The sequence below is a fragment of the Myripristis murdjan genome, chromosome 11 (assembly GCF_902150065.1).
Source record: "Myripristis murdjan chromosome 11, fMyrMur1.1, whole genome shotgun sequence".
In the NCBI taxonomy this organism is placed as follows: Eukaryota; Metazoa; Chordata; class Actinopteri; order Holocentriformes; family Holocentridae; genus Myripristis; species Myripristis murdjan.
This window is the reverse complement of record NC_043990.1, coordinates 14723417-14745598: the sequence shown is the minus strand read 5'-3', so window position 1 is coordinate 14745598 and position 22182 is coordinate 14723417. Positions and strand designations below refer to the sequence as shown.

General features: G+C 41.2%; 2 protein-coding genes across 2 annotated transcripts; one reads left to right on the top strand and one right to left on the bottom strand.

The window, feature by feature from the left end:
- The first annotated feature begins 2135 nt into the window (after nt 1-2135).
- Nucleotides 2136-16264, top strand: clptm1l (CLPTM1 like). Its single transcript, XM_030063621.1, has 18 exons — nt 2136-2395; nt 3462-3676; nt 4074-4168; nt 4720-4909; nt 6161-6360; nt 6561-6639; nt 7541-7658; nt 7923-8017; nt 8314-8398; nt 8986-9089; nt 9862-9927; nt 10848-10898; nt 11217-11299; nt 11427-11461; nt 11690-11745; nt 12211-12255; nt 13774-13889; nt 13999-16264. The coding sequence occupies exons 2-18, from the start codon at nt 3512-3514 to the stop codon at nt 14081-14083; spliced, it is 1668 nt and encodes a 555-aa protein (XP_029919481.1). The 5' UTR covers nt 2136-2395; nt 3462-3511; the 3' UTR covers nt 14084-16264.
- A 2540-nt stretch (nt 16265-18804) lies between these two features.
- On the bottom strand, nt 18805-22030 carry rplp1 (ribosomal protein lateral stalk subunit P1). Its single transcript, XM_030064460.1, has 4 exons — nt 21803-22030; nt 20666-20740; nt 19487-19598; nt 18805-18929 (listed from the first exon to the last, which is right to left on the bottom strand). The coding sequence occupies exons 1-4, from the start codon at nt 21872-21874 to the stop codon at nt 18847-18849; spliced, it is 342 nt and encodes a 113-aa protein (XP_029920320.1). The 5' UTR covers nt 21875-22030; the 3' UTR covers nt 18805-18846.
- Between the last annotated feature and the right edge of the window lie 152 nt (nt 22031-22182).

Here is a 22182-nt window from a genome sequence, read left to right as displayed (position 1 = left end):
ATCGAAACAAAATCAATATTTTTAAAGGCAAAAAACATTCTATTTTATTTCTGCAAGCCAAGAATCTTGCCCAAACATTTCCCAAATCCATGTCATAACATATGACAACAGGTAGTTCACATGGTTATCAGCTGATCAGAATTGGGTGTAGCATTCAAAAAAATTCTCCCTGGTAGGATCCTCCTCAGTTTCCTTCCTCAGTGTTTCCTTGAAGGAGAGTCTGAAGCTGGCAACATCAAAATCAGTTTTTAGGTCACAGTGGAAAGGAGGAGGTAGTGGGGGTCTTTTAAGGGTTGCAGAGTGCAACCCCTGTCCTTCTTGACCGTAATTGATTGGAAGCAGGTAAAAATATTGGTTCAGGACAAACAGTGTTGAAATAGTTAAATGCATTTCACAGCAGCAGGACTGAAATTTGAACAGTGCTGTGGTTACCTGGCAGACATCACCCATAGAGAATCCCTTGGAATGCATACAAATAGTGTTATAAAATTACTTAGGATGCATAAATGTTTGTATAAAATTACTGATGATCTAAATAAGCACACACCATGAAGCCCCTCATTTGTCAGCTGAGAAATTGCACACCAGAGACTGTATTTAGCAGCACTGGAACACAAGGGACTGTACTTTTCCCTTGAATATATCCAAGGCCAAGATGGTGGTGACTATCATAGGTCTGGGCCATACCTACAACCACTCCCCATTGATGGGGTTGATGTGGAGCTTGTCAGGACCTATAAATACCTTGGGCCGCAGCTGGATGACAAACTGGACTGGAGTGAACTCCTGCAGATGTTTGACCAGTCAGTGGTTGCCAGCGCTCTTTTCGATGCTGCGATGTGCTGGGGAGGCAGCGTGAAGAGGAGAGATGCGATGCGGCTGGACAAGCTGGTCAGGCGTGCTGGCTCGGTGGTTGGCATGGAGCTGGACTCTGTGGTGACGGTGGCAGAGAGAAGGACCCTGAGCAAAGTGCTGTCTATCAGGGACACTGACAGTCACCCGCTGCACTCCACAGTAATGAAGCAGGGGAGTGTGTTCGGTGGCACGTTGCTGTCACAGAGCAGCTCAGCGGACAGACTTAGGAGATCCCTGGTCCCCAGAGCCATTAGGCTCTTCAGCTCTTCCCAACGGGGGCAGAAGGAAGTTGCGTACTGAGTCTGATGCTCTGCACAGTTTCTATTTTGGTTTTATTTCACTGGCTACTGTAGCCCTGCTTACTATGCACTTCAAGTCAATTTATTTGATGTCTTTGGACGGTTGAAATATTTAATCTACTGCATTTCAACATTCTCCTTTTGTGCAGGACCTTGTAGCTCAAGAATTTTATGTTCATAAGTAAGTAAGTAAGTAAGTAAAACTTTATTTATATAGCGCTCTTCCCAGTACGAATACACAGAGTGCTTTACAATAAAAAACAGATAAAACGAGACCGTCAACAACAACAACAACATTTCAATATCGACAACGTCACACATAAGCAACAAAAAACAAAACATCATCAATAGTAATGCCATCGCAGTGTGCAGGAGGTAGTGCGACATAGGTGCAAGTGCATTTCACCAACAAGAAAGAGCAGACCATAAAGCTGTACAGATGAAAACTAAAACATAGAAAGGCCTGGAGAGGACGTAACCTCAGGCCTGTGTTAGGAAAGCTTGCCGGAATATATGGGTTTTAAGTAGCTTTCTAAAACTATCCACAGACTGGGCAGCTCTCAGAGCCTGAGGAAGCGAGTTTCAGAGGCGTGGTGCATATACGGTGCAGTCACTCTACACTGGCTAATTTTTATTGTGTGTATTTATTTGTGTGTCACCTTAACCTGCAGGATGGCTAAATTTCTTTCAGGATCATTAAGCAGGCTATCTATCTCTCTATCTATGTATTGATAGACAAGGATTAGGGATTAATAAATCGCTGTATTAACTCCATCATTGGTTAAATAACTGCAAAGAAAAATCTACAAAAATGACTCTTACTCTTACTCATGACAGTATGCAGGCTGAGTGAGAAAGGTGTGAACGATGCTTTAAAGTCGCACTTCAGGTCTTTAGTGTGCAAGTTAAATAAATGAAAAAAAAAAAGGTAGTATTATGAAGTCTCGCGTTAGGAGGCACCAAAATCTCGTTCGGTGATCAACCAGGAAGCGAATGGCGGAAATGTAAATCCACCTCACGCTTCAAGCGGAGATTTAAGTGAAGATAACACTCTTGTTTTTTTGAAAGGAGGGGACAGCCAATTAATAAGCGACAAATGTCATCTCACGAAAACGGCGGACCCTTTTAAGAGGACGATGTCGTGGCGTCTGAGCACCTGGCTAGCTCGCTAACTAAGTCAATGGGCGCACAGACAGCCAGTCAGTGACTGAGGGGACTGACAGCCTGCCAGATTTACACCGGTATGTTTACATTTACGCTTTGCTTTAGGTTAGACACTATAATGTCTAACCTTAACCTACACCATAAAATGCACAAAACCGCCTCAGTTATCATTAATTCAACTTTGAAGCAGTCAAATAAGTTGAATTGGCGCAACAACCACGTTAACATAGAGATGCTTTTTTTTTGCCTAGGAAACTTTAAAAAACACCCAAAAGCTAAGAGGGGCTCGCTGAATAGCTTTATCGTCAATTTAGCAGCGGGACTAGTGGCTATCATCACTGTGTATTTTGACACTAACAGCTAGATTCAAATGTAAGACATCTTTAAATTGGTATATCAATTAAGCAACATGAAGTGGCATTGGTGTATTGTATATCCAAGGCTTTGAGCTTCTAATGGAGATGAATCAGTAGCAGTCAAACAGTCAATAAGTAGCCAAAAGTAGATAATCTACCACCAGCCACCATGTCTGTGGCTGCTAAGTCTGACATTTGTGCCAATAACTTTTTAATGTCGTGATTGTGTCCTGACAGCTGAAAAAAAAAGATAAGTAAGTGGCATGTGTTAATGTCAAGGCCTATTTTGAATCATCCTGCAGTCTCTTTAATGTTACCTCTTGGTGCATGGCCCTGCTGTGAAGTAACTTGCAGTTTGTTTTTCTTAGTTAGCTGTTCAGAGAGAGCACACTGGCAAAACCTGGTGATCAGGTTCCAGCAAATGCATTGTACTGCCACAATGAGATCTCGCTTGATTTGAGCTAGTGACTTTACTTCATTCCAAGAGGGTCATTTCTAACATGCCATCCACCAGGGAGTGAAACTACAGTGTCTTTGTTTACCAAGAGATTTAGTGACTGAAGGAATTAAGTTTTATGTGGTCCTGAGAATAAACCAGACTGATTAAGAGGAAGATGGTAACCTGCCAGAAGTGCACAGTGAGGGCCGTCCCGTCTGCTGAACACATGCTTACGCTCAGTGGTATTCCCTCATGTCACAGCAATCACGCACACATTATGAATTGTTTGGCTGATATTCTTCCCCCAGGTTAAGGTGGAACTAACGTTGCGTTGCCCCTCGTTTCCAGACACATGGCCCTGCTCCTCAGCTAGCCGAGGGAGAGACGACACCAGCGAAATGTTCCAGAAAACATCGTTCACCACTCTGATCGTGGGAGTGTTTGTGGTGTACGTGCTCCACACCTGCTGGGTGATGTATGGGATAGTGTACACCAAACCCTGTGACAGCCCCAGAGGAGACAACTGTATCACACCGTTCCTAGCGGGGAAACCTAAACTACAGGTCAGCATGATGGATGGATGGATGGATCGTCTTCTCTGGTTTCTGTTGGGTGGTTTTCTCTCCCACTGTTCCCCTGTCTGTCTTTTTGTCTGTGCTCGTCTCAGCCTGTATGGCTGCCATATTTGTTAGCTGACCAGCAGCCTGTCAGCCGATTCGTCTTTCTGTCTGTTTACTTGTCTCTGTGGTTGGTTTGGTTTGATCAGCAGGCAAGGAAGAATGCCATATGTTCATGACATTGTGGGCTCAAATCTGCTTCACAACAAGTCTCACACGCACGTCTACCCTGTTGTTACTTCCTCTCCTTAATATACTGGCTAATTACAGGATTTGATATTTTAAAAATTAGTAGTCATAATAACATTTGCCCTTTGATATTATCTACACCACTCTCTTCTAGTTGAGCGTCTACAGTGCGCTGCGGCCCAATGCAGATGGAGGACACACTCTTATCCACAAAGAGGAGAGCTTTGATGTCAGCACCAGGTTTGAGAGGTAGGGTGTCACCCGTACAATGTGGCTTTTCAGGTTTTTCAGTTTTTCAGGGTTCCCAAAAGACAAGAGGATTAGGGTGTCTTAGTGAGTTTCAGTGTGAGACAAAACATTTACACAGCTGTGGTCCAGCACTGAAAACATTTCTCAGCAGACAGAGAGGTCCTGTCTGGAGCTGTAAAAGTTGTGGTTAAGCCACATTTGAATTTACTGAACGATGAACAGTGAACTTAAGATCATTTCTCGTCATGACTGATTGCTCTTATTAAGAGAAGAAGATACTAATTTAATATTGCTACATATCAAAACAGAGTACACCTATACAGATTTGGCTTTGCATGATTCACTTTATTTACTTGTCATCAATATGTTAAGCCAGTTTGTAATGACAAGAGATGCGGGCTGTGACTCAGACAAAACACGGTAGGGCTGAAATCTGTGCAGTGGAACCCAGGCGGGGTGTGTTTTAAACATGTTGATATTTGCTCTCCGCCCCTTTCTAACCGCCTCCTCTTCCTCACTCTCTTCTTCCCTCTCTCTCTCTCTTTCCCCAGGACGGTGAACGTCTCCCTCCCTAAGAAGACCCGCAACAATGGGACTTTGTACGCCTTAATATTTGTCCATCAAGCTGGCGTCACCCCATGGCAGGATCCAAGACAAGTCCACCTGGTGGCTCAGCTCACCACATACATGGTCCCAAAGCCTCCTGAAATCTCTCTGATCGCCGGAGATGACCAAACACAGGTAATAACAACAGCGTCAGCTTCTCATGGTCACTGAACTGAGCAAGATTAAGACACATCAATATACAGATGATACGTCCAATATCATGAACATGGTTCACTTTTGAGTAGGTTAGATCAGTCACCATGGTAACTAAGCCTACCTCCTCACCAGTCAGCTCTCTGCAACAATGGCATCACCACTCCAGTAGTCCTTTATTACAGAAATATCAATCAGAATATGTTCAGGATACTGTTGAATTAACATGTAGTGAGAAGCGTTATTCACAAGACAGAGAACAGCAGCACCTCTTTGCTTTTTAAATTGATTGATTACATCTAAAATTAACATTTTCTATATCAGATATAATAAATGTTTGCAGTGCTACTGGTCTGATCCTTTCACACTGAACTCAAAGCTTACAGAAAGCTCTCTTGAAACGGGCCTTTTCTTCATCTGCTTGAAACTGTGCTGAAATTGTTTGAGCGGATTCCCAAGGGTGATTGATGCAACGTATTGCACCGGTGTTCCCATCGCCACAACCATGGGGAACGTGCGGTGAAAAATCTTTGTACGACACAGTGTTATGTCAGCGAGAGAGTATGAACACTGCTGTTACTGAATGGTGGGCAACAAAAACTGTATTTAATGACACATTTACACTGTTGGCATTTTTCCTCCTTCAGTCCTTCTCTAGTCTTGGCAGTTGCATGGCTTTTCACCTTTACAGTATTATTCTGTTGCTCAAATTTATTCATTATAATAGCTTGTTCTTCTTGTGAGAGGAATACAAATGTTAGCAATCCATTTCTTTCCCATACTCACTTGTGCAGCCTACCTGTTGTTGAAATTGTTAGCGGCATATATTAACATAATCCCACATTTATTCATAGTCTGTTGGTAATATTGTATATTTTATACTGTTTATTGCTTCTTCTATAATTTGCCTTACAAATTGTTATGTTCTTTTTATATTCTGTTAGTTCTTTTCCCTTTATCCCACTGAATCGTATTCATTTTGCTGCTGAGACGACCTAAATTCCCCACTGTGATCAGTAATTGCATTTTAACTTTGTGTTGTGGATTACTGTCGATGCTGCATGTAATTTTTACAGTCCTCGCCTCTTTCATATGAACGTGCTCCCAGCTAGAATAAAAAAAAAAGTTTAAACATATCTTTGTGACACAGGTCATCTGTGATCGCCAAGTTTTGTGAATTTAGCTAATGGAATAAAGCTTTCTGGTAAATATCCACTCTGTGTCACATCACAGGGCCAGAAAGAGGAACCCCAGCAGCAGAAGCAGCGTCAGGGAAGCCCTGCAGCAGGGGCCGGAGCTGGAGACGGACCCTCCTCCGTGTCGGATAACCCGGTTTCCCACTGGCGCAGCCGCCTGACACTCAACGTTGTCAGCGACCACTTCGTCTTTGATAGAGAATACCTGCCTAGTGACGTACACAGATACCTCACAGTGTAAGCCAACAGATGTACATCGAAACAAAATAAAGTCATTGTATTGTTACCTGAACTTAATCACCTTAATACCCAGAATTTCATCCATGTAACATGAATTCAGCTATCTGCTTTTGCAACTTGGGACATGGGAACTTACTTGCAAAAAATCTGCCTTTGGAAATTGTTTATCATATGGCGATGGCAACATCTTGTTTCAGCTTCCAGAATGGTAGGAAGATGGTGTATCTACCTCTGCTGTTTGTCGACGAACTCAGTAACCGAGTCAAGGACCTGGTGGTAAGTCATCACCTGCTAAATAAATATTCTGTAATGCTGTCAGCTAATTGCTCAGGGGCTGGCAGGTAGCTGGTGATTTGCAGAGATTGAAATACCAAGTCCAGAACCCGATGAGAGAGTTGAAATTCATCTTTGATCTTACGAAGCCTCAAGGCAGATGTTAACAGAGATCTGAGTTTGTTTTTTCTCACCATTAGTTTTCCTTTTGAAGTCAGTGATGGGGGGAAAAAATGCATGCAGTTATAAAGTATATCTCAATCTTGAAACTCTGTAACAGGATTCAGATGATTATAGGCTGTTTTGATAACTCAGACCCTTGTTAGTTCGTTTTCACTGATCAGCATCAAGAAACAGTGAAATGTTAAAAAAAAAAAAAAAAAAATCTGAAAATAGCTAACAATAGACATCAAAATGATTAGAAATATTTTAGCCCGTCAGATCAAAAAAATCTGATAGATATATTGGCCAGTATATATGTAAACACACTTTTTGCAGCGCTATACTGATATATCTGTGGTAGATCAATATCAGCTGATAATATTGGCCAACCAATATATCGATCTGGTTCATCGAAATATATGTAAATATATAACAACATGGAACTAATGTTGCTTTACTGTCCTTTGGAAGTTATTGCACATTTCAAAAGTATTCACATTCAAACATGTAAGAGTACAGAAACAGTTCAGTGTGAACTTGACTAAATACTTGAGCAGCTCCTTATAGATTTGAATAATTGGTTAGATGGTAGCTCATTTATCTATTTAGCTCGTTTATTAGACAGTTACATTTGTAGAGCAAGTTGGTTAATTAGATAATCAGTTGCTTCTTGATGAACTCAGCAGTAGCTTCAGTATGTGTGTGTATGTGTGTGTGTGTGTGTGTGTGTGTGTGCGTGCAGGAGATCCACAGTACCACCAAGGAGCTCCCTCTGACCATCTCCTACGACTCCATATCTCTGGGAAGACTACGATTCTGGATCCACATGCAAGACGCTGTCTACTCACTGCAGCAGTTTGGTATGGTGTGCGCGCGCGCGCACACACACACACACACACACACACACACACACACACACTCATTCATTCACATACAGTATATACTGAGACAGGTCTAGAGCAATAAAGATACACACTTCCAAAGTCCCACACAGACACACAGTTTTCAAAAACACACATTTAAATCGTTTTTGTGCCTGTCACCAGGTGTTCAGTGTGTGAGGGAGCCTGTCACTCTAATATCGTGTGTGTGTTTGTCTGTGTGTGAACGTGTGTTTGTCGCAGGTTTCACTGAGAAAGATGCTGATGAGATAAAAGGAATCTTTGTCGACACCAACCTGTACTTCCTGGCTCTCACTTTCTTCGTCGCAGCCTTCCATGTGAGTCCACCCTGCAGCTTCGCTCACAGTAGACCAGAGTAGATCGGAATAAACCGGGCTCATAACTTTGAATCCATGCCTTCTTGATAGTTATTTTCGATGTGCTAAGACATAAAAAAAGGAAGAAGAAGTTAAATTATGAATAGCACCTGAACAATGAATAGAGACAGAAATATGAGTAGTTGCGTTTTGTCTTTCTAGTTCCTGCTAGTTACTGTAACCTGAATAAGGCTTGACATATTAGAGTTTTTCATGGATGTCTAATGGACTGTGTGTCCTGTGTTCTCTGTCTCTAGCTCCTCTTTGACTTCCTGGCCTTCAAAAATGACATCAGCTTCTGGAAACAGAAGAAAAGCATGGTGGGAATGTCCAGCAAAGCAGGTAGTTTGTCCGATCGCTGCTCTGCATTCTGCGTTCATCGGCCCGCTAATGCACCTATCAACACGGTATCTGTGCTGCAGATAGTTATGTAATATCTGTTTTCAGTGTGGGCCTTGTTAGTGACACAGTCCTGCACCATCACCTAACAAAATACAGACCTGATAAATCTGCAGACACATATAAAAAAAATACAGAAGTTGTGACAACTGTCAAAACATAAAATTAGAAAATGAAAAATAGTGACAAAGTTTGAGCAGTTTTGAGTTTCAGCACTGCATGATAAATTCTTTGTGCCTGGGGCAAGAATGGCTGAAAAGTGCCTGAATGTGACGGTGTATGTCAGCATATTATTAATCAGAAGTAAAATGTGTAAAATAATGCTGATAAATCTGCAGTGTTGGTAGACGTGCAGATTTTAAGACCTACAGGAACATAGTATGTGTTGTAACCCAACAGCTGTTAATTCCAGAAGTAGTTTGATCCTCTGGTGTCCATTGTACCGCACAGATAATTTATTCTTAAGCTGTGTCAGTAATGTGGCCAGAACAGTAAGTGCATCATAAGTGGTTTGTGTGTTTGTGTTGCAGTGCTGTGGCGATGTTTCAGCACCATCGTGATCTTCCTCTATCTGTTCGATGAGCAGACCAGCCTGCTGGTGCTCATACCTGCCGGCATTGGCTCCATCATTGAGGTACACACACACACACTTAAAGTAATAGTTTGGATTCTTAGCTATGTGGTGGTATTGGTTCCATTAAATCTTTTCCTGTTGAAGAACGAGAGCTTCCCCGGCAGTGTCCTGCTGCAAAATGAATGAAATAGATGCAGACGGAAAATGAAACAATTTTGAGAGGCAGCACAAATTGCCAGTATTTTTTAACACAAATACTAAATGATTGATTAATTCGGAAATTACTTGATAGATAGCATTAGTTGCAGCCCCAGTCAGAAATAGCTTGAGTTTGAGAAAGCTGTGTATTTAAAAAAAAAAAAAAAAAAAAACACTAACTCAGTCTGAGATCTAATTGGAGTGAATTCAATTCCACCATGAAATGAATTTATGTTTCTTTGCTTTTCCATCGACTTAAAGCTGCACTTGGCAATTTTGCACGAGGGTGACCAACAGGAAATAGTTGTTGCTTGACTTCTTTACCAGAAATCATGGAATGCTATGCCAGTAATCTGCACAGCTATTAGACATACATTTTTTTTCTTTGCGTAGTGGCTGCTTGTGGTGAATGAGCACACAGGACAAATGTACAGGATCTTAGCTGGGGTGGGATGACTATCTCTGTTTTAACCGCAGTTTATGATTCAGGATGATGAGACTGAATTTACCTGCTACAGCTTTAACAGTAAGCCTGTGGAAAAATGAAGTTGAGGTGGAATTTAAAAGATTAATCTGTGTGATTCTCATACTAATTTAGAATATTTTGTGTTTTTGTGTTTGTTGCTTGTGCCAGGTGTGGAAGGTGAAGAAGGCCTTTAAGATCCAGGTTTTCTGGAAAGGAGGCAAACCGACATTCTTGGTACGCCTTTGTCTACCTGGCTGGCTGGCTGCCTGTCTGTCTGTCTGTCTGTTCCTGCCTTTGTCTATCTCTTTCTCTCTCTCTCTCTCTCTCTCTCTCTCTCTCGCTCTCTCTGTGTCTGTCTTCAGCATATCACATTTCCAAGAAGCCGGCCTTTTCAGAATTAGTTAACTGGTTGATCTTTCTTCCATTTGTCTGCAGTGTATTTTATCACACACTGCAAATTAAATATAGCCTGTGCAGGATTTACTCTAAATGGCTGCGTGTCAGCGGTAATTGGATTGATATGTCAACTATCAACACTGTTTTCTCCAGCTTCTGTGCACTGTTTTCTATCAGCAGATTTTATTTTATTTCCCCTGCCTGCTGCCATAGTACACCACTCTACTGGAATGGGTTTTCATGGAAAATTGAACCAGAGAAACTCCCAAATTGAATCAAATGAAAGCACAGAGCAGATGCTGGAGCTGCAGCCACGTTTTCAACTCCTTGATAAATGAATAAACAAACATTTTGACGGTGTAGAGGTGGGCGGAGCGCCTCAGCTGTGATAGAAATAGGGAGCGGCCTTGTCATTAATTTAACTCCACATGTACACTGACCTATGCTCCGTGTCATGCAGAGACACCTATGACTGTGACCCATACACACACGATACACACTATGCTTTACTTGCTTCTTTTACTGCCTATATATCCTTTTTACTTATATTTGATATTTTTATACCTGTTTTTATACATGTTTTATTCATATTTAAGCGCATAATGCTGTTTTAATGAAAGAAATAGTTTGCTGCCACTGTTTCCTGACTTGTGGGAGATCTCATCATCATCAGCCTCACACCAGGATGGGTTAAGAAAAGAAGCTACATGTGCTAACTGTAAATCTGTGGGGGTTTTTTTCTTTCTCTGTGACAACAGTTTGGGAAGTTAGATGAATCAGAGAGGAGAACAGAAGAGTACGACACTCTGGTAAGTCACAGATACACACCACGCGTGCACACACAGGTGCACACACAAATCACTAACAACACATTCAACCTGAATATGTAACTGCATTGATATTGAAATGGCCTTCCTGATAGGCATATATACAGCTGGACAGATTTTATTATTTTCTTTCATTTTAAGCATGACTTAATTAATTTTGTTATTAATTAAGTCGTGCTTTGGCTTGCTGCTCTCACTGTGAAGGCCAAGACAAATTTCCAAGCAGGGACAACACAGTTTATCTTCTTTATTTGTAACCGAATAGGTGCCAATTGCACTGTGCTCATCATTTCTTTTTAGGCAATGAAATATCTCTCATATCTGCTGTACCCGTTGTGTATTGGAGGAGCTGTGTATGCACTAATATTCCTACGATATAAGAGGTAGGAGTCTGCATGGTTTTACCACATAGACTTGGTGTGTGTGAGAAATATTAACTTGCATGTTAAATGCTGAGTTAACCCATTTCACAGCTCCATCTTCCTCCTCCTCTCTCTCTCTCTCTCTTAGCTGGTACTCTTGGTTGATCAACAGTTTGGTCAACGGTAAGCCATTTTCTCTACACAGCAGATTTAAAAACACAGCTTCTACCTAACAAATGTAAATTGGAAACATAAATAATATTCAAATAATCAGAGTGATGACAGTAGAAAACTGTAAGAATAATCAGATTTTTCTTACTAACAGTGGTATTAGATGTATAAGACAGTTACCTATTGTTGTAGAAATAATTGTAATCATAATGAAGGCTGATCTCATCTTGACTGTTTCAGGTGTGTATGCCTTCGGCTTCCTCTTCATGCTTCCTCAACTGTTTGTCAACTATAAGGTGAGTTCAGCACAATTATGGGATTATTTCAACAAAATATGATCAAATGGGTATGTTTCTAAGACTGAAAATCTGAGTCATCGTTTTCTGTAGCACTGAGGGGGATAAACTGCATGCTGGTGGTGACAGAGCAGCTGAAGGTCAGATTACATTTGCAAACCTCCTCAGTTCAGGCTGTGTCTTCACGCTCACTGGAAATCAACTCGCAAAAAAGTACAAAACTGTCTAGTGGACCAATCACAGGTGCACAAGAGCCACAGACACCGGCGGCAGCATTATAGTGGCATTTTGATGCAGAAATATAAATTGACCTTAATGGTGGAGGTTCAGGAAGAGCTTGCCAAGAACTGGAAATATTCAAACAGATACTTATTTAGTTACGTAAAGACTTAAGCATGGCGGTTTATCTGATACTCGTTCTCTCGGCTGTCCACTAACTTGTTTTGTTGGTCGTCCCTCCAACAGCTGAAATCTGTGGCCCACCTGCCCTGGAAAGCCTTCATGTACAAGGTGAGAACACAGATCATGTTAGTGAGCATGCTGAGGTCAGCGTCATATCTTTAAAACCCAGAACAGACTGGATGATGGTATGATTTGAGCGAAAGTGATATAAGTTAGAAGACCTGTTTCCTCAGTGTTTGTTTCCTCATGCTCACTTTCATTCTCTTGCTCTTTTGTTGATTGTTTTTGCTCCGGGACGTCAAACGGCAAGGTTCACTGTGTCGCTTTATTTCCAACATTTTAAGTTCCCCTCACAGCCCGTCCGCTGGCCGTGGCTACTTTTTAGATGTTTTACAAATCCAAGCTGTCCAGTGGAGACATGGTGCTCAGAGAAAATCGAAAAAGGTGCTGCTCATCATGCACTGTGTGTCTCTGTGAGGCCGTGTGCTATGGCAGAATGAAAGCGTACAGTAGTCTAATGAACCAGAAAGTGTGACAGCGATGGTTATTTAACTTGACTGTAATTACACTGAACAAAAACCCTTTGATAGTTCATTACTTTTCATCTAATACTGCTAATATTAAAGCTAACATTTGCACTTTAACTGTATTTCAAAGTAATAAAACCTCCTGGTGATCCGTCACCCTGCATTCACCTCCCTCTGTAATGATGAGTGTTTGGTCACAGGGGATTTATCCACAGTAATTGGTCAGCCAATTAAAAATTTAAATACAGCCATTCAAAATATATGGACACGGATAGACTTTGATCAGATTGTCGGTATCTGCAGGTATTGACTACGTTCACTGATGGATTCGTTTTCTTACTTATCAGTTCTTTTTAAACAGATTTGACCAAGCTAATAATTGATCCCAGGAGTTCAATTCATTTATTGATGACCAGTTTTCTATCTGACCTTTGAGATGAATTGATTGTTTTAATGATTGATCTATTTCTTCATAGGCTTGTGTGGCTTCTGGTGTTTTCTTTGATATTGATCAAATAATTGAAACTGATATGCTCTGATTGCCTCCATCACAGATGACCCAGTCCATTTATGAATATTGAATTGTGAATTTCCCCCTTAAAATATTGATTCAATTTGTATTAATTTATAGTAAAGTAACTATGTTTCATATGACAAGTTGTTCTAGATAATATTACTTTGGTGAACCAGGGTATTACTTACTTTTCAGACTCCCTGGTTATTTTTATGTTATTTGTTCCCCCATAAGTGACGACTGACTGTTTTCCTAGCAGTGGAAAAATATGAATGTGTGGGCTCCCACAGTATTTTATGGCAAATTGGTACAGCTGATGCCAGTTTATGCTACCTGCTTGTCTAATCCTTCCCTGCAGCACTCAGCATTCTGCTTCTGCTCAAGAGAGCCACTGTGGCAAACCTATTCATATGCAAAGTAGCATGAGATCATCCAGTTTGTTTTTCTTTTTTTTCCAGAAGTCAATAAGTCAGGTTTTTTTTGGAGGAGTAATGGCGATGCTGCATGTTGAGACCTAAACATTGAATATGTTTATTGGTGATGTGTGCTGATTGTTTTTGTTGATGTTTGATTTATCATTACCAGGCATTCAACACCTTCATCGACGATGTGTTTGCCTTCATCATCACCATGCCAACGTCCCACAGACTGGCCTGCTTCAGAGATGACGTGGTCTTTCTCATTTACCTCTACCAGAGATGGTACATTTACTAATTCACCAATTCACCAACAAAACATGCCCAACACTTTTTTTTTTACCAACCAAACACGATCAAAACTGTTTGTTTCTGTCATCGTGTCTCCCTGCAGGCTCTATCCAGTGGACAAGACAAGAGTGAACGAATACGGAGTTTCTTATGACGAGCCGCCCAAAGGAAAGAGTCACAAGGACTAGAAAAGAAAGACTGGCTCTCGGCTGGTCTGGCCTAGTATCTGCTGGTTTGGTCTGCTGTCCACTGGGCTTGTCTGGTATCCATTAATCTTGTCTGGTCTGGTATCTACTGTAGTTTCTACTGGGCCGGTGTGAGAATCCAGACTTGTGAACAAACATGCACCAGAAGAAAAATGCTGTTTTTTTGTGTCTGGTCAGGCGGTTGTAAATGGACCAGGTGCATAAACACAACCTTATGGTTTTATTTTTTCCCCACACTAAACCCATAATGCAAAGTGTTGAAAAGTACAAATCTCCTTCTCACAGTCTGGAAACTCTTTATGCATCTGGCCCATGGACTGAACAATGTGAATGGCTTTTTCCTCTCTGTGTTTGGGGCAAAGAAAGGACACTAGAGTTGGAAAACAGTGTATCCTTTTGATATTAATGATTTTAAAAGCCCCTTATTATAGGAATTCAGCTTTTGCTTTATTTATACACATGTATAGTTAAAATTTGGGTTTGTTAGAGTGGTTAAATTGAAAATTACTGCATTTTTAAAAATACACCAGATTTTACAGCCAGTTTCACCTTTTAAAGTTACATGTAACAAAGAGGATTTACTGATTTGAGCATGTGCACCTTTGCAGAAATTCAGGAGCTACCCAGAAACCGCTGTCAGCACCATTATTCATGCTTTTTTTACTGCCAGTCCGCAGTCTTAATAACTGCATAAAAGGGAATATTTCCCCCTAAGACCTTGGAGTCAGACCCATATAATCTGAGCTGGATCTGCTTTGCCTCATCTGATACGGTACGTGTTCAAGTGTGATGTTGAAACTGGGTTCTTACATGGCGCTGACTGAGTGGTTGTGAGAGGCTTGTAATGGTGCTTGACATTGAATAGACTGCACTAGAAATTTGTGCACTAAAAACCTAAAATAGTCTGCCTAAGTGAAATAACACTTGAAGCCTAATGGGTACTAGGAGCAGTGTAACATACCGACAAATGAAAACATGAAAGGACAGAAAAGAACAAGCGAACAAATTTTGCTCTTTTGCATACATCGCCACTTTAACATTCATTGCTGCAGCTGCAGTGTGACTTCAATTTTTCTCGGTCCAGTTTCACGTCCGCTCATTTTGTCTGCCAGTGACAGACGTTAAGCCCAAACTAAACAAAAAACAAAGCAGCTGCTGGCATATTTTTTTTAAACCACAGAATCACTTTGTGTTTTTAATGTCACCTTCAGTTGTACAAAGGAAAGGCTTATTCTGGTCCTGCTGCTGCCGGGGTTCAGGACGACTGGGCTGCAGGTAGTGATGCTGTTTGGTCCCAAAGACTCCAGCAGCATGTGGATCTCCTCCATCTTGTTTGCATCACAGGTGCTAGTCTTTCTCTTCTCTCTATGTCTGTCCTTCAAAGAGAATTATGTGTGCACAAATATTGATTGGGCTGCGCTCAGCAACAGGACTAAAATGTGAATTAGTGCATTACAAATTACGCTCAGATTGCCCCTAACAAACATTGTCTGTCTGCTTTTTTTTTTTTTTTTTTTTTTTTTTATAAAGCTGCCCTGAGGAAACATGATGATTTTTTTATGATCACAAATTGCAGTGGACTAAAAGAGTGCAATTTGAGAACTAGTTTGGCTCCATCTGTTTTTGGAACCAAACTCTTTCATAAAAAAATTTAAAAAATGTTTCCTCACAGAAGTGGAATGAATTGATTGGACATTCCCCATCATCAACATTTCTGATTAGTTCACTGGCCCGCTTTAGGCGAAGGTGGAGAGTACCGAGATATTTTACTCAAGTGGATACACTGTTACTGCAGATAAATGTGCAGATACACTGTAAATAATTCAGTCACAGTTTTAGTGTTTCAGTGAGAATAGCTCGTTGAAAAGATGTTTATGTATGCTCTCGCTTTTGAACATAATCAGTTTGTGGATGTTTCACAGTTGTCACCCGAAATAATCAAAATAGATAAAGCTAAATTCAATTGTGGAGAGTTTAATGTAACTGTTGTACCTGCTGCTCTTTGGTCTAAAAGTAATGAATATGCATGTAAAAAGTAGGAACAAATTTTTAAAATGATCAAGACAGAAGTTAAGAAAAATGTAGTCCTAAAAAAAAAAAAAAAAAAGCATTACTTAAAAGTGCACAACCCAAACTTGAGTCATTTTAACGATGTACTTTCCACCTTTGCGCTTGAACATAGCTGCTGTTCGCTTGATAATGCAGAAAGTGCAAACTGAGATTTGTTGCCATGGTGACGGGGATTGATCGCCGAACATTCCAGACGCCGTTTTGCTGAACCATCTCCCTCCTGCTCCGTCCATAAATGATGCTGTTCATTTCCATTCCACTCTACCAAAGAGGGTCACCGTCGTCAGCCAGAGCGTGTCCTTTCTCTCCGTTCTAGTTCTGCAGTTTTACCTTCTCGAGTATTTTATCTGACAAGGGCCAAGAAAACAAGTCCAGTGCCAAACATGAGGACGAACTGTGGTTTTAATTGTAAGCTTCACCTTTGTTCATTGTACCATTGTTGATCCATCTGTCATTGTTTTGTTCTGTTTCTTTTTTTTAATTGAAACTGACATTCTGGAAAAATAAATTTTGCAAGACTTCAGGAAAGTATTACTACATCTGGATTTACACAGAAACAAAACAAAACAAAAAGATTGTCTGGCACAGGTGTAATTTTCGGCTTTCTACTACATGGAGAGAATCTGTTTAGTCTGTGTTCACATCGCTGCAAGGATATTAGACCTGTGCCAAAACAAAAACAAAACAAAACAAAAAAAAAATCAGTTTTCTGTTCCTGTGTAAATGCAGCCAGAGGGGATCAGCCTGAAATTTGCCTTGAAATGTTTTTACATATTGAAAATGTTTGCTTTTGATGGAGATTAAATAAAACTGACTGAATGGATGGCTTCTTGGAAGTATTTTTTATGCACTTATGACACCTACACCGACCTACGGATTTACGTAAAGGATTTTTAAAATTACTATTAATTTAATTACTACTCATTTTCCCTTGTTTGTTGCATATTACAAAACAGATATTGACCATACTGCAGAGCTTAATCTGTGGTGAAACATTGTAATTTGCATTTTTTGGTGTACTCAGTGTCCTCTTCATCAGTAAGTGATTTGCTATTTTCCCAGGATGCTTTTCAACATCACCCTCATTGATCTGAGAGCTAAGCAAATTATTTGATAGCTGTTTGTTTTTCCAGCCTTCAGTAACCAAACATGTAGAAGCACATTGAGTACATTTGGGATTTATGGAAGAGGGATAACAATTTCAAACCATTTTGCTAAATATTTGAAAAAAAAAAATCTCATTCTCTTTAATGAGCCCTTGAAATTTGAAAATGATACACTGCATGAAACATTATTTACTTATTAGATACATGAGATCAACTTCAGTCTGAGAAATAATGAAAACAACTAATCCAAAAGCAGAGGTGCAGAGCAGAAGTTGATTTCTAGTGCAGGGAATTCAAACACCTCTAACAGCAATTAGACAGCATGTAGCTGGACCAGAGGGCAAACCACCAGACATATTAACTTTCCATGTGTGAAATATTAGCCTGCCAAAATGAAACTTGTCAGCAGTTAAAATGTTATTATAATGTGATGAGCAGCCTGGTGTGCTACTTCACTTGAAACATCTTCCAGACAAAGATGTTTCTTCATCATGATGTGAAGTGGAAACATCGCTGCTCCTCCAGTTACTCTGAGTATTATTTCTGGACGGTGACACCAGCTGAGGCGATTTACTGGAAATCTGGGCGCATCTGGCTCAGACCGGACTCCTAGAAACACAATTAACGCTCTTTTCATGTGTACAAAAGCTCTTATTGTTTGATTAGGCCACAGAATCTGTGTCCAGCTCAGTGAAGCAGCTCCAGGTTCTGTCTCGTGGTGATAACACGCCTCAGTCCTCTTCCCGGCCGTGGAGGAAACTTGTTTACACTCACAGATGCTGTTTGAACTCACAGTAATGAGGATAATGTGAAATCTGTCTTATGTTGAATTTTTCCCTTTCATTTCCTTTAACTTCCTGGAAGTTGACACATTTTCTGCAGTAATCCCTGAGCAAACAGCTTCCAGTCAGCACACATCCTCTCTCCGCTTCTTACGACTCCAAAAATCTGCCTGTGGAATTTACATAATCCTCTTTAAACAGGCTCAATCGCTGAGACCACACTGTTGAACTTTTTTTTGGGACCCACATTTATCGCAGCCCTGACCTGTGTGGGCTTAACTGCGGGACAGCAGAGGGGTACACACACACACACACACACCTGAGCTGCCCAATCATCTACTGCTGCGCTTTAGTCAACACATTTTACTCCTACTTGTGTTTATGTCTCAGTCCTGCGGCATAATGCCAATATATCAATACTGGAGTATTTTCAAAGTAAAAGTTGGATGGCTGAACTCCAAAACCAGAAGAACATGAGACTCAGCCCTTACTATGAAAAGATACCAATGTAACCCAGAGGAAAATTGCTTATTGAAAACTCAAGTGAACCCAAACTAATACTGAACTAACCTAAACACATTTCCTGATATTTGGAGTGCCTGGATCGCCCTCGAATGAACCCAAACTAACTTGGTATCATTGGATGAAACAGTCACATCAGATATGAATATAGCAGTTTCAAACTAACAACTTGTGTTCCTGCATTTCTTCTGTAGACATTCAGGAATAATCAGACAAACCAGCATTCGTTTTTGTACTTTTATTGTGTTTTGTTACAAAAACAGTCTTAGTCAAACAGACCGAAGCCCATGTCGTCGTCGGACTCCTCAGACTCTTCCTTCTTCTCCTCTTTCTTCTCCTCCTCCTTGGCTGTAGAGGCAAACAAACCGGGTTAGAGACCGCAGGCTCAACAGTTACAAGCTCCACATGCAGGACTTTAAAAGCTGAACTACATCATTGATCAATAAACGTTCAACCAATGACCAATTTCAAATTTTTTTTCAAGATGTTATTTTCAAAGTTTAGCATGCTCTACTTTTGCCCCTCAACATTAAGTTCTCAATATAAAAAATTACAGCAAATATTTTACAGCATAGTCACACCTAAGTACACAAGAGGGGAAGACATTTGACTGAATTTATGAGTTCTTCCATGCCAAAACATTTGACAAGTTATAGAAAATTAAAATCTATCAAAATCACTTCATTACTATTTTTTGACCATCTCCTAAAACTGTCATAACCTACACTACACTGCCTCCCACTGTTCAAATAGCAAACCTGTCCACATTTCCTCTACAAGCATTTCATGCAGCCTTTAATACTTCCGCACCACCGCTGTGACATTTCTATTGTAATTCTGTAATTTCTGGCTGCTGAGCCGATGTAAAGCCCTTTTCCCAGGTCAGGTATGACAGGTGTAGTTACCTGGGGCGTCTCCGCCAGCGGGGGCTCCTCCGGCAGCGGGGGCTCCAGCTGGAGCTCCACCTCCAGCTCCGACGTTGCAGATCAGGCTGCCGATGTCAACGCTGGACAGAGCCTGCAACACAGACAATGTTGACAGATCAGTCCCTTCATCTGGCACGACAGGAACTGTTCAGTCACTCTGATGCAGAGACCTACACCCCTAACAGCATGTTCACACCGATCTGCTTTTGTAGAGAAAACGCTGCATCAACTGCACTTTGTGCTGACAAGGCAAGTCACACAAGCACTTTGAGTTCCATTTGGAGGTGTAGATTTTGCCTTCATCCAATAGTAGCACTGAGGTAAAACTAATGCTTAAAAAAACCTGCCACAACAGCCAATAAGCTCCCATACCACCACATTATGATCAGTTTAATACCTTCATTATAATTAAGCCTGATTGTATCTACAAAGAGCCTCCATCGTGCACATTAAAATATTATGTGCTGACTAATTAATAGCCAACTATACCTTTAAACACAATTTACCATGTTAATTAAGGCTAAGCAATGTCTCGAATTATCAAAATTGCAATACAGCCGAGAGCAAAATCCAAACTGCAGGAGCTGCATTTTCGGATGAAGGTGAAATGTGTGACAAAGAAATATAAATGAATTACTGTGGTTCTAGACACTCTAGCTGAAAAACTGTATTTCCCAGATATACAAAAATTAAATGTTTGAACATATCGACCAGCCCTCATGTTAACGCTTTGTTGATTTGCAGTTCAGCCGGTAATAGTAAGATCATATCAAAAACCCAGAGACATCACTTCATGTCCACACATTTGATTTCTACATTTCTGTGCTGCAATAAACCTCAGAAAGATGCCAACAGTAAAACCAGTCCTCAATTGCACTTTTTCTCTAAGTCACTGAAAAGTTCTTCAATTTGTAAACAAAACCCTGATCAAACTTTCTTGACGACAACCTCCAACAGTATGGACATTTAAGAAAGCTAAATTGGTCCCCTCCACAATCCTCGTGGTTCTAACACTACCTCTGCAGCTTTCCCTTGTGAAATGAGACTGACAAGCATCACTGTCCCTGAACCTTTAACCTCCAGAGCACAAGGGCCCACTGAGAGATTCAGGTGTGTGTATATGACATGTGCTGTCTCAAGTGTGTCTCCGTTCCTCACCTTGGCGAAGAGACTTGGCCAGAAGGGCTCCACGGTGACTCCAGCGGCCTTGATCAGAGCGTTCAGCTTATCCTCCTACAGACAGAGCAAACAGTGAAGGTTAGAGAGCATACTTTAGACCTCGTAAAGCACTACTGACTCCACCTGCACAAAGACGGCACCAACTGCACCTTAGTTTTGCTTGCATGTCAGTGTTTGACTTATTTCACTCTTGCATCAGTTATCTATTCTCTAAAGACTTTTTCAGCACTTCTACTTCATTTGACAGTGACACTGGTGAGAGACAGGACAATAAGTGGAGAGAGAGAGGAGGGGGTGACATGAAGAAAACGGCCCGGGCTGGATCTGCACCCAGTTCGCTGTGGTAAAGACTTAATGAGGTAGGTGCTCTACCTGTGGGACACTCCATCAGTTGGATAATTTTACACTAGATTGACGTGTAGTACCACATTAATAAACAATTACGTCAAAAGATAAGCACACTGAAGTACATAATATTCATTCCATCGTAACTAACCCTAACCCAACACCTAATGCTCAATAAATGAATGAAGTTAGCAGGCATGTTGTTGATGTGCAGCAACCACGTGTACTCAAGCTGTCAAGTTGCTTTAAGGCAGCCAGCTAGACACAGTTACAATTAATGAATGGCACATTATACAGAGAACATAACCAGGACAAAGCTGGTGTACACACAGGAGCACCTTCTCTGACTCTTTAGCCGACAACTACAGCATCTGCTAGCATTAGGTTAGCCACCTGACCGTGTAAGCTAACGTAGCATTAGCTTGCGGTGACTTGACAGGTATTTTAGCAGCCTAATGATGCTCCGGGGGCAGCAGGAAGCCCCGCTGTGTCAGGACAGTGAAGTGGTCAGTAACTACACACAGCTTCATAAATACACATCAAGACATGACGGTAACGTGGTGCTCTAACGCAGAAACGTGGCCTAACGACGGCGCCATTTTAACCGGCAGCGCGGACTGTTGTGTTTAACAAATTCAGCCAAGTGGGTTAGTAAAACATGACCTGCTTCAACTAGAGCAAACCCTCGGCAACTCATTTAGGGGGGTTTATGTTCCTAAGTGTTGCCCGGGCCGGGTGACAGAGCTAGCGGGGAGGCAGCGGCAGACTCACGGTGACGGTGACTTCATCGTCGTGGAGGATGAGAGCGGAGTAAATACAGGCGAGCTCGGACACGGAGGCCATCTTAGGTCTTGGATTTTATTTTTGTGGCGTCGGATGCCTAACTTTGACGGTGCTAGTCGCCGGATTGTGGGCCTTAGCTTCGGGTGAAGAACCGAGCACCTTAGGCACGCAGACTTCCTACTCTGAAGAAATTTCAGCGGAAAGGGAGGAAAGAGGGCGGGATGTAGGGCTATATACTTTGCGTCAGTTCTGCGTGGCCGTTACGTCAGGACGCAAGGCAAAACACAGCAAACGTAATCCTATAATATTTCCCTACTGGCTTCCTCCACTTGATCATTTTTGGTTATTTCTATATTTTTATTATAATT

What these genes read in the sequence shown, in the direction of transcription:
- rplp1 (XM_030064460.1), bottom strand. Translation starts at nt 21,874, where the DNA reads ATGGCCTCCGTGTCCGAGCTCGCCTGTATTTACTCCGCTCTCATCCTC. An exon ending in GGCCAAGTCTCTTCGCCAAG is followed by an intron (nt 19,599 to 20,665) that starts GTGAGGAACGGA and finishes TCTGTGTTGCAG; the next exon opens with GCTCTGTCCAGCGTTGACAT. An exon ending in CGCTGGCGGAGACGCCCCAG is followed by an intron (nt 18,930 to 19,486) that starts GTAACTACACCT and finishes TTGCCTCTACAG; the next exon opens with CCAAGGAGGAGGAGAAGAAA.
- clptm1l (XM_030063621.1), top strand. Translation starts at nt 3,512, where the DNA reads ATGTTCCAGAAAACATCGTTCACCACTCTGATCGTGGGAGTGTTTGTG. An exon ending in CGGGGAAACCTAAACTACAG is followed by an intron (nt 3,677 to 4,073) that starts GTCAGCATGATG and finishes ACTCTCTTCTAG; the next exon opens with TTGAGCGTCTACAGTGCGCT. An exon ending in GAGGCAAACCGACATTCTTG is followed by an intron (nt 9,928 to 10,847) that starts GTACGCCTTTGT and finishes CTGTGACAACAG; the next exon opens with TTTGGGAAGTTAGATGAATC.